Here is an 11,838-nt window from a genome sequence, read left to right as displayed (position 1 = left end):
GCGTATGTTTGCTGTCTGTTTTTCAAAATTTGCTGACATTTTATTGACAATATGATCAATCACTTAAACAAGAATATAAGCAGTAGATTAACTGGTTAGCCCTAAACCCTTTAATTTTAGCTCTATAGGTTTCATTGATAGAGAAGTCATACTTTATAATAGACAAACATTTTATTTGCGTCTTTTACTACAAAATACAATCACAGTGTAATCGTACTTATATATTATTTACTCTAAGTGTTAAATATATTTTTGTCCTGTACAATCATACTTATTTATTTTTTTCTACGCTGTGCAATTACATCCTGCTGCCACCTGTGAAATGTTCATATTAACCGAATCTGTATATAGAGTACATATACAACTCTTATTATTATTTTTCTAATTCCATGTATTATTTTTTCAATTCTTTTGTTTTTTTATTTGAAGTGCATTTTTCTTATCTGTTGTGTTGTATCTAGAGCTGCCATAACAAGAGAATTTCCCCAATGTGGGATCAATTAAGATTATTTTATCTCTTATTTATATTTATATAAATATATATTTTTTATATTATGTTAAGTGTACTGTTAGGCACCAATGTACAATGGCAAATTCCTGGTATGTGAAAAAGCAAAAAAACCTGATTCTGAGTGAAGTAAAGTAAATTACCTACTTTTTGATGAAGGAAACGAGTTACTCTACGCTCCAGTCCTCTAGCAGTCGCTGTTGCTCAACACACGCATGTTAAACGACGTTAAACACAGAGGAAACAGGAAAACACGGGGCGGTTTTCCATCACGGCTGTATTCCAGCAGGAGATCAGGGAAGAACATCGCCCTGTACAGCAGCGGGGATTCCTCACCGCGAAGGCCGGGACTGGAGCTCTGACTGCCGGGGAGAGACGCACGCACAGCCCGGTAACGCTCTGGATGTTTGTTTTGGTTGGAGCGAGCCCGGCAGAGAAAGACACAGAGGGGAGAGAAGCAGGGAGACAGATGGAAAGATGGAGACCCCAGGTAAACTTTTCTTGTTGCGTGGCAGAACGAGAGACAGACAGACCACAGTCAGGGTACAATGAATTGATTCTATGTTGTATAAAACACAGTTTTATAGTATTGGAAGTGACTTAATGTTAAAGCTAGTGAGTGTTCAGATCATCACGCCAAACTTAATATAAAAAAACCGCTATTTTACCGTTAACCGTTACAAACCGTCTTATCTGTGTTATTATTAGAGTTGCTTAACAGTGGTGGAAAGTAATTAACTACGTTTACTCAACTGCTGTACCTATAAGTATGAATTTAGGGTACTTGTACTTTACTTGAGTATCACCAATTTATGTTTGGCTACTTTATACTTACCACAACATTTTAGAGGCGATTGTAATTCACTAGATTTTGCCTATTTGACAGCTATAGTGACAAAGTAACTTTTAAGTTTTACATACAATTATTGTCAGCAAATTGTAGTAAAACTATCAAAAGAAAGACAGAGAAAGTGTTAAATTATATTTATGTATTTTTACTGGAAAGCTGGAGATGAATCTAATACAAACTGTGGTATATACTGTTTGGTAGTTTAGTTTAACAAAGCATCATATTTTAGAAACAGATGCGCAAAGTAACTTAAAACTAAAGTAGTGAAGTGGAAGTGTAAAGTAGCATAAAATAGAAAAGTACCTAAATTTTGTACTTCAGTAACTTTACAGTGCTTGAGTTTTTTTCCACCACTACCAGCTATAACAAGCTGCTTACACAGCAATGCACTGTAAATAATATTAAAACAATATTGTATAATACTTAAACACTGAAGTGGGGAATTCCTCTACATAATGAGGACTTTTACTTCTGGTAGTGTTCCAATTTGCTAGAAATACTTATTTAGTTTTGCACTAGTTATTACATGAAGCTTCTCTAATAAGTAAGATTTGTCTGGTTAGAATATTAATATGGCTGAATTTCTTTTCTAACAGTTACTTTCTTTGTTTTCGCAGTGTGAAAAGGTAGCTCAGCTAAGATAAACAAAGCTCGGCTGGGGTAGACGAAGCTAGTAAACTTCCAGAATCATGGCTGAGATGCTGTTTAGTTTATCAGCCAACAGGCGCATCGTCGCCGGCCTGCTGGTCAACTTGCTGTCCTCCATCTGCATTGTCTTTATAAACAAGTGGATCTACGTACACTATGGTTTCCCCAACATGACCTTGACCCTTGTTCACTTTGTGGTCACCTGGCTGGGACTCTACGTCTGCCAAAAAATGGACATTTTCTCTCCAAAAAGGCTCCCAATTCGCAGGATTGTGTGGCTGGCTCTGAGCTTCTGTGGGTTCGTGGCCTTCACCAACCTTTCCCTGCAGAACAACTCAATAGGAACGTACCAGCTGGCTAAAGCCATGACCACACCCGTCATCATCCTCATCCAGACCACCTACTACAAGAAGACCTTCTCCACTAAGATTAAACTGACACTGGTAAGGAGAGTAATCTTCTCGTCACACAGTCATCTGAACGTAGTAGCTGGCTTAAGCGGTGACCACAGTGTTCTGGAGTTCTGCGACCCAACCCAGAAGTGTGAAGTTTTGGGTTGAGTTTGGGTCTTTTTGTTGCATTAAGTTTTTGGCAGGGTGCAGGTTTGATTGATTGAAATTTTGCTCTTGACAGAGTGTAGAAAATGTTTTTATTAGCTTGGCGAGATAATAGTCAGTAATGAATGACAGGTATGGGGGCAAGAATATAGCCCTGGGTCAGGTTTAGGTCTTAGGTTCAGCCAGGTTGGATTTTCCACCGGATGGTACCTGCTCAACTTGCCTCGACTCTACTCGCCTTTTTTTTTGTTTTTCACTGGGCAAATCTGGGATCTTGATCAGATTCTGTTGGGAGGCAGGTTTGTAATAATATGGCACATATATCAAATCATGGTTATTGTAATTACAAGACGAGTGTTCACTGGTTTCCCTACCTGCCTGTTCCTCCAGGTGCCCATAACGTTAGGGGTGATATTGAACTCCTACTACGATGTGCGGTTCAACCTGCTGGGAACAACGTTTGCGTCGCTGGGTGTTCTGGTGACATCGCTTTACCAAGTGGTGAGTAAATATATATATACTGAAATGAAATGTCTCAGAGACAGCTAAGACAAAGTGTTTTCTGTGAGATTGACAGGAATAAAATCTCTCTCTCTCTCCCGCTTGTCTGTCCCTTGCTCAGTGGGTGGGGGCTAAACAACATGAGCTCCAGGTGAACTCCATGCAGCTCCTGTACTATCAGGTATGACTCAATGCCAGAGACAGGTCAAATGAACTGTAGTAGCAGTAGTGCTGCTTTATAATTTGATGTTGATAATATCACAGTAATATCAATTGATACTATCACTGTAACAGTACAAAGTTTTTTCCCACTGCTGCACTTGTAGGTTTTTACTTGGAACTTTATTTGGGACTTGTTCTCCTTTATTTGAGAAATGACTTAGGACTTGTTGACCTTTACTTGGAACTTGATTTGGGACTTGTTGTCCTTTATTTGGGACTTGTTCTCCTTTATTTGAGAAATGACTTAGGACTTGTTGACTTTGACTTGGGACTTGTAGGTCTTTACTTGGAACTTTATTTGGGACTTGTTGTCCTTTATTTGGGACTTGTTGTCCTTTATTTGGGACTTGTTCCCCTTTATTTGGGACTTTGTTTCGGATTTGTTCTCCTTTATTTGAGACTTAACTTAGGACTTGTTGTCCTTGACTTGGGACTTGTAGGTCTTTACTTGGAATTTTATTTGGGACTTGTTCTCCTTTATTTGAGACTTTTTGTTTATTTGAGACTTGACTTGGGACTTGTAGGTCTTTACTTGGAACTTTATTTAGGATTTGACTTGGGACTTGTAGGTCTTCACTTGGAACTTTATTTGGGACTTGTTCTCCTTTATTTGAGAAATGACTTAAGACTTGTTGACTTTGACTTGGGACTTGTAGGTCTTTACTTGGAACTTTATTTGGGACGTGTTCCCCTTTATTTGAGAATTTTTGTTTATTTGAGACTTGACTTGGGACTTGTAGGTCTTTACTTGGAACTTTATTTAGGACTTGACGTGGGACTTGTAGGTCTTCACTTGGAACTTTATTTGGGACTTGTTCCCCTTTATTTGGGACTTGTTCTCCTTTATTTGGGATTTGATTTAGGACTTGTTGACCTTGACTTGGGACTTGTAGGTCTTTACTTGGAACTTTATTTAGGACTTGACTTGGGACTTGTAGGTCTTTACTTGGAACTTTATTTGGGACGTGTTCCCCTTTATTTGAGAATTTTTGTTTATTTGAGACTTGACTTGGGACTTGTAGGTCTTCACTTGGAACTTTATTTGGGACTTGTTCTCCTTTATTTGAGAAATGACTTAAGACTTGTTGACTTTGACTTGGGACTTGTAGGTCTTTACTTGGAACTTTATTTGGGACTTGTTCCCCTTTATTTGGGACTTGTTCTCCTTTATTTGAGAAATGACTTAAGACTTGTTGACTTTGACTTGGGACTTGTAGGTCTTTACTTGGAACTTTATTTGGGACTTGTTCCCCTTTATTTGGGACTTGTTCTCCTTTATTTGGGATTTGATTTAGGACTTGTTGACCTTGACTTGGGACTTGTTCTCCTTTATTTGGGATTTGATTTAGGACTTGTTGACCTTGACTTGGGACTTGTAGGTCTTTACTTGGAACTTTATTTAGGACTTGACTTGGGACTTGTAGGTCTTCACTTGGAACTTTATTTGGGACTTGTTCTCCTTTATTTGAGAAATGACTTAAGACTTGTTGACTTTGACTTGGGACTTGTAGGTCTTTACTTGGAACTTTGTTTGGGACTTGTTCCCCTTTATTTGGGACTTGTTGTCCTTTATTTGGGACTTGATTTAGGACTTGTTGACCTTGACTTGGGGCTTGTAGGTCTTTACTTGGAACTTGATTTGAGACTTTTTCTCCTTTATTTGGGACTTGTTCCCCTTTGTTTGGGACTTCATTTGGGACTTGTTATCCTTTATTTGGGACTTTGTTTCGGACTTGTTCTCCTTTATTTGGGACTTGTTCCCCTTTATTTCGGACTTTATTTTGGACTTGTTCCCCTTTATTTGAGACTTTGTTTCGGACTTGTTCTCCTTTATTTGAGAAATGACTTAAGACTTGTTGACCTTGACTTTGGACTTGTAGGCCTTTACTTGGAACTTTATTTGGGACTTGATTTAGGACTTGTTGACCTTGACTTGGGGCTTGTAGGTCTTTACTTGGAACTTGATTTGGGACTTGTTCCCCTTTATTTGGGACTAGACTTATGATTTGTTGACCTTGATTGAGTTGGTACTTGTTGGTTTTGACATGTTCGCCTTCAATTGGAACTTGTTTGTATTTACTTGGGGCTTGATTTGGGACTAGTTCCCCCTTATTTGGGACATGACTTGGGACTTGTTGATTTTGACCTGGGACTTGACTTGATCCAGCCCTAATGTCTGTTTCACATTCTTATGTGACAGCTGGTTTAGACAGATGGGGTAAAATAAATCAAAGACTGCACATTTTCCAATACAACAACAAATGTTCATTATTTGGGTCTGATACAGATCAGATGCAAGTAATCATAAATATAATATATAAAACTAACAATGGGATATGAAAAGATAAAAGAATAATAATGGATATGTCCAATATGGCTGTTATGTAATGCTAACACAGTGACTGCCCTGTCAGGCTCCTCTGTCGTCGGGCTTCCTGCTCTGCGTTGTTCCTCTGTTTGAGCCGATGACTGGAGACGGAGGAATATTTGGACCCTGGTCTCTGCCTGCTCTGGTCAGACTCAACACGACACACACAGACAACACCAGGACTGGGTTGCATCAGCTGTTCATAAATCCATCTCTATGTTTGTGCATAAAGTCCTTCCTTAAGTGCTTAGGAACTAATAGGTAGTTTCAAACTTGCGAGTTACAAGTGCAATACATTTCCTCGAGTCTCGAGTAATGTGTAAATCGGTGACTAAGTGACGTCTGTGGCAGCGTCCAACGAGAAAGCATTCGACATGCAAGCAAGGAAGTCAACTGCAGCAGCACGTTTCAACAAAATATCCATCCTAACATTTAATAACGTTTTAGGCTTGCTCAAGTTTGAACAAAGAATCAGCTGGTGCAACTGGCTCCAGTTAACACCAGCATTTTTTTAGTAAAGGCCCTGATTTTGTACATTGTCATGTTGCTGGGGTAAAAGTGTTGTCCTCTTGTTGCTTAGGCCACAGTGCTGTTTTCGGGTGTGGTGGCGTTCCTGGTAAACCTGTCCATCTACTGGATCATCGGAAACACCTCAGCTGTCACGTATCCTCAAATACACAGGAGCCCAAAAAGACCTCTGGGGATCTGAAGGATGTTTCAGGGGTGTGTGGCAGGGTTCAAGGAAGGGTTTGAGGTTTGTTTTGGGTTTGTGTGGGGGGGGATTTAAGGGGTAAAGAAATAATGATTTGACATTTATTCTGATAATTATCGATATCGAATGATATTAAAAAAATATATATTGTGAAAAGATTTTTGGCCATATTGGCCAGCCCTACTTTCTGGTCTCTTTAAAATGGTTTGAGAACTAGAGAAGATTTTGATTGGTTTTCTCTGGAAGGTTTGAGGGCTTTCTGAAGAGCTTTCTAGTCTTGACAAAAGGGTTTCAGAACTTCTTGAGAAGGTTTCTTGACATCTTGAAGGTTTCTTTGTTGTTTTCCTGGTGAGGCTGAACCTCTCAATGAGGTGTTTGATGTTCTTGGGGAGGATTCTTGGAGGGGTTTCTGATCAATTAGAGGTAGTCTTGGTCTTCTTGAGGAGCTTTCTTGATAGTTTGTTTAGATTTATTAAGAGTTTTTGGAGGTCTTCACTCTTGAGGAAATTATTCTAGATATTAGATTTAATAAGTTTCATAAATGTTGTTCTCCTGACTGTAGTTTTCAGCTACAACATGTTTGGTCATTTTAAATTCTGCATCACTCTAATTGGAGGATACCTGCTCTTCCATGACCCGCTATCACTTAACCAGGTGAGTCTTAATGTGCTTCTCAGGGGAGTTAATGCAACCTTCTTGCTCCAATCCCACAATAATTTTCTTATTTCTCTACCTGTCCTCTCGTCTCACACTCAGGCACTGGGGATCCTGTGTACCCTGGCAGGCATCCTGTCTTACACTCACATCAAGCTGGCTGAACAAGAGGAGGGGAAGAGCCGCCTGGCTCAAAGACCATAGCCTGACTCACCTGTCAATCAACTGCACGGATTAACTGTCCGCAGTGTGACCAGCTGCCAGAGACCTCTTTATATATATGTTTTTTATTTTATTATGAGTATTTTTGTAGGAGAGGAAAGAATTTAATCGTGCTTGCTCTACAACACTGATCCTTTATGGTTTTAAGGGAAACTGAAGCTCATCACACTGGCAGCTGGACTCTTAAGACTTTTTCAGATGCTGAAATGAAGATAAAAAAGTTGTGCTAACATAATGAAATGGGAAAATATGGACATATCAGACAATAACATCTTTGTTTTCATGTAAAACAGATAAAATAACACGCACAACTTTTCTTTTTTCAAACAGCTTTTACACAGACATTTGCAGGAGGTCAAATTCAGCGTCATTTCTTCCCAGAACTTACTGCTGTTTGTGCCGACAGAACATTTTATACATTTGGTGTGTATGGTTTCCTATCAACTGATCAAATGGAGACCACGGGTTTGTTATCATAGGCTGGGCAGATTTAAAGGACTGTTCTACAGATAGATGTAAATCTATTAATCTGTTCTTGTTAAGCAAGTTGTGTGTACGTACTGTTTCTGGACTCTGAACAGTCCTATAAGGGATTTGTCATTTAAATGAAAACATTTTTGCTTTAAATTAACATTTGCTTTATAATTTTAAATAACTGCTTTGCTGCAAGATTCAGAACATCCATACATAGAAAATGATGGACTATCCACTGTACTACACTATGTCCACTTGCCAAAGGGGAAAGAGAGGGTAATCCTCCCTTTCTGTGTGTTTGTAGTTAAGTTTAAACCATGATTATTCACATACACTTTTTGTATACTTCGACACTGGCTTAGATGATGACAAACGATAGTCCAGCTATTTTCAGGCTTTCCACATGAATATTTCAACAGACGCCTGAAAAAAACAATCAACCAGTATTTGCCACAAGTGTTGTGTAATACACACTTTTGAGCCTAAGAACAAATTACATTGCCAATCAGAAGCTAATAATGTAGAAAGTCACAAATTCACTCGTCATAGTAAATTTAAGTTGAACTGGACATAAAAAAGTAACATGGATTTACTTTTTTTTCCCATCTGGGAATCCACTGTAGTGATTCAAGTGACCGATTTCATTGCATATTTTTGCTGTTTTAATGTTGATGTGACTGAGCCTAACCAGAAACAACAACAATGTTGGTACGCAGTCTTTTTTATTGTTAGGGATTAAATAGTTTTTTCTTGTTTACTAAGTGTTTAAGGTTAACATCATTTCAGTTTTTAGCTCTCATTCAGTGTTGCTTTGATTAATTTAGACGTTTAATTTTATTGTATTCTTTACTTTTTATTTTGTAGCAGAACTTGTTAAATTTTGTTGACTGCCCCTGTGATGTCCACCTAGTTGATTTCTACAATTTTTTTGTTCCATTTTGAAAAAACATTTGAGATGCTACCTCAGGAGGGAGTCTGATCCATTGTTTTGGTTGTGGACGCTCAGTCAGATCACAGCGGGATCACAGATTATGAGGGTCAATCAGGCAGTGTGGAGGTCAACAAAGAAAAGCCAAGTGTGACCAATCAATCCCAGCTGAGATCTGTTGTGTATTTAATATTTGAAAAATACAATCAGTCATTTCACTGCTGAAATAAAACTCCAATCACAGTGTCTGTGTCTGTGATGTACTGCAGCCTCGCCATGTATAATCTGACTGCGCCCGGACAGACACTCAAACAGAGCGCGCTCAGCTTCAGAGCAAAGCTGTGTCACTACTGTCCTGTCAATTTACTGTGTTGAACATATTCAGTCTGCTGAATAAAAACTGTTTCTGTGCTTCACAGCTGTCTTGATTGTTCCTCTACTGATTGACGGGATGTGGAGTGTTTCCAAGAACACACACATGCTGTTGAAGACGTATTCAGATCCTTTACTTAAGTAAAAGCATAAATACATTAATTTAAACATAGTTTATTACAAGTAAAACTCCTGCTTTCAAAATCTTAGGTAAAATTACAGAAGTATTATCAGGAAAATCTGCTTTAAAATATCAAAATAATGTACAAAAAACATTTCACTGTTGCAGCTGGTTGAGTTGGAGCTTCAGTAGTTTTACTTTTGGTTTGGTAGTTTCCAACCAAAAGAGTCAGACGATTAATCTGAGGTTTTGTGAGGCCATTAATCGAAGCAAAGTTCTGACAGACAAATCTGTATTTATTTCTTAGTATTTTTTTTGTTTTAGATGGGTGTAACTGGTAACAACCCATCTGAAACATGATGAGGAGTCCCAATTACATACTGCTTTTTGTGAGCCCCCCTCTCTAATCATATCATATTTTTAGGTAAAACCTTCATCTGCAAAGTAATCAGTAACAATAGCTGTCCTAGAAACGTAGTGGAGTAAAAGTACAATGAAATGTAGTATAATAAAGTAGCCGAGGCTCTATAGCTCCAGAGTCTTGCCTTGAATTAAACTATAATAGTAACATGTAGTAGTATACAGAATTTGCACATGATTTAATTTATTATAACCACACCTAAAATGGAGTCTACCTGTGAACAGCTCTTCTGTTCAGCTTTCCAGTGGATCCAAGCTGAGTGCAGTACCTCCTTATGTGTGTCATTAACACTGTGTCAATAAAGTTACAAGAGCAACCCTTGTTCTCACACACACACACACACACACACACACACAGGCTGTGTTGGGAGGAAATTTCGGATGAATGAATGAGTTGGAAAGCGTGTGTTTAAAAATACCTGCAGTCTCCTGAGGTGGAAAATCTGAGAGCTGCTGTGAAACAACCTCACAAAGACTCCGTTCTGTTTCCACTGAAGGTCCAGTTTAGTTTAAACTGTTTTAAATTCAATGACATGGGTTCAGTCTGGTTTACCACTAGATCAGTGTAGTAGCATTCCCCATTGTAATTATAATACCCACATGTAAAATTCTCTTTCAAGTACAACTGCTCCCAATACTTTTGCTTATGCTACTACTATTAAAATCACACACACACACACACACACACACACACACACACAATTTCCATGGTTTTGAACAGACTTGGGAACTCACACCACTCTCCCTCTCCAATGTTTGCAAGAGAAACACTGTATTATTATTTAATATTATACATTATTCTTGTGTACGCTACAGATATAACACTTAACTTTGTGTTTAATGGCTCTTGTATAGCTTCTATTTCTACTTCACTTCTTATTCTAGTCTGTCTTTGTGCTCTTCCAACAACCGAATTGTGGAGATGAATAAAGTTTATCTTCTCTCTACACTATAACACATTTCATGTTCGTGTAATTTGGAAACGCAAGTTAACTGAACTCGAGGATTACCTTTGTTTCTCACAAAAATTAAGGTTCATAAAGTTAATACAACTGCAGTGTTGTAGCTGTCTCAATATTGTTGTTTTTTAGTTGACTGAACTTTTTATAACTTATTTCAACTTCATACTTTGAGTTAAAACAAATAATAATTCTTTTACTTTATCAATGCAAGGAAAACATCCATTTCTGCATTATTGGAGCTCACAGTTTCGTGTTAAAACAACTGAAGAAGACTTAAAGAGGATTTAAATTCTAAGTTTGTTTAAATTCACATGAATGAGGCTGTTCAATAGTGGTAATAGTCCTTCCTTGTTTACCACCAAAGTGTCTATGTTTTGGTTGGAATTTGAATATATGACTTCTGAGCGTGTGTCTGTATCTGTTCAACAAATTAAATTATCTGTATCTGTATCTGTACTCAGCTAAACGTGGACATGGGCGGGACTAACTGGAAGTTAGTTGGTTAAGTCTGAAATTGTTATGGTTTAATCAGAGGTTGCTGTATTTATTAGAAAACTATTTACAGAGCAGCCTCAGAATTGAGCTTCAGAGCAATGTTTTTAATTACAATACTACAAGAAAGATTTTTTATAAGGTTTCTATATATTTATAGTTTATTAAAAAAACAATATTCAAACATTTTACTCTGATGATACTTCTAAAAAGTGCATTGTGCACTGTACCGGACACTCATTTCAACAGAGTACTCGCTCAACCCTAAGAATTAGTTGATTAGGTCCATGTTTCTAATTTGCCATGGTTTAAAGAAGATAGTTTCTCTCAAACTCAAAAGACGCAACAACTAGGCTATTATTTTTCTCTTCCCCCCGTCCCACACACCCACCTTTTTTTTTTCAACTGATAACTTACAAACCCAAGTTCAATCAACACATACATATCTGGAAAAAAAAGCCTCAAATAGGCAACAAAATGTTTAACTTTTAAAAACTCATACAGTTGAGTTCAAAATACAAAACTTGTCGGAGCTTTTTGAGTTAAAAAGTAAATATGGCTGTAATGATTTACAGTCTATCTTATCTTATAACTGTACATACAGTCAGCGGTGGAGGAAGTATTCACTTCTTTACTTCTGTAAAAAGCAATACTGCAATATTAATAACACTCCACTACAGGTTCTGCTTTGCAAAATTACATTATAGTATATAACAGCAAAATGTTATTATAGATTCAAAAGTAGAAGTGCTCACAATACAGAGAAATTGCCTCTAATTTTGTTATACTAATGTTAAACTGTCACAAAATAATTACTCGGGGATGGA

At 37.7% G+C, this 11,838-nt stretch overlaps 1 protein-coding gene across 1 annotated transcript; it reads left to right on the top strand.

Moving 5' to 3' along the window:
- Positions 1–762: 762 nt before the first annotated feature.
- slc35e3 (solute carrier family 35 member E3) lies at positions 763–9,060 on the top strand. The gene is made up of 8 exons (XM_038709484.1): positions 763–998; positions 1,976–2,449; positions 2,954–3,064; positions 3,186–3,245; positions 5,701–5,799; positions 6,235–6,317; positions 6,936–7,020; positions 7,123–9,060. The coding sequence occupies exons 2-8, from the start codon at positions 2,048–2,050 to the stop codon at positions 7,222–7,224; spliced, it is 942 nt and encodes a 313-aa protein (XP_038565412.1). The 5' UTR covers positions 763–998; positions 1,976–2,047; the 3' UTR covers positions 7,225–9,060.
- Positions 9,061–11,838: the final 2,778 nt, after the last annotated feature.

The sequence above is a fragment of the Micropterus salmoides genome, unplaced genomic scaffold (genome assembly GCF_014851395.1).
Source record: "Micropterus salmoides isolate LMB-PRFRI ecotype aquatic unplaced genomic scaffold, ASM1485139v1 Ms_hic_scaffold_9, whole genome shotgun sequence".
Lineage (NCBI taxonomy): Eukaryota > Metazoa > Chordata > Actinopteri > Centrarchiformes > Centrarchidae > Micropterus > Micropterus salmoides.
The sequence above is the reverse complement of the archived record's forward strand: the minus strand, read 5'-3'. Positions and strand labels throughout refer to the sequence as shown.

Excerpts from the sequence above, each read along its gene's own strand:
- slc35e3 (XM_038709484.1), top strand. The coding sequence starts at position 2,048 with ATGGCTGAGATGCTGTTTAGTTTATCAGCCAACAGGCGCATCGTCGCC. Across the intron at positions 5,800-6,234 it reads CCTGGTCTCTGCCTGCTCTG|GCCACAGTGCTGTTTTCGGG; the intron begins GTCAGACTCAAC and ends CTTGTTGCTTAG. Across the intron at positions 7,021-7,122 it reads ACCCGCTATCACTTAACCAG|GCACTGGGGATCCTGTGTAC; the intron begins GTGAGTCTTAAT and ends TCTCACACTCAG.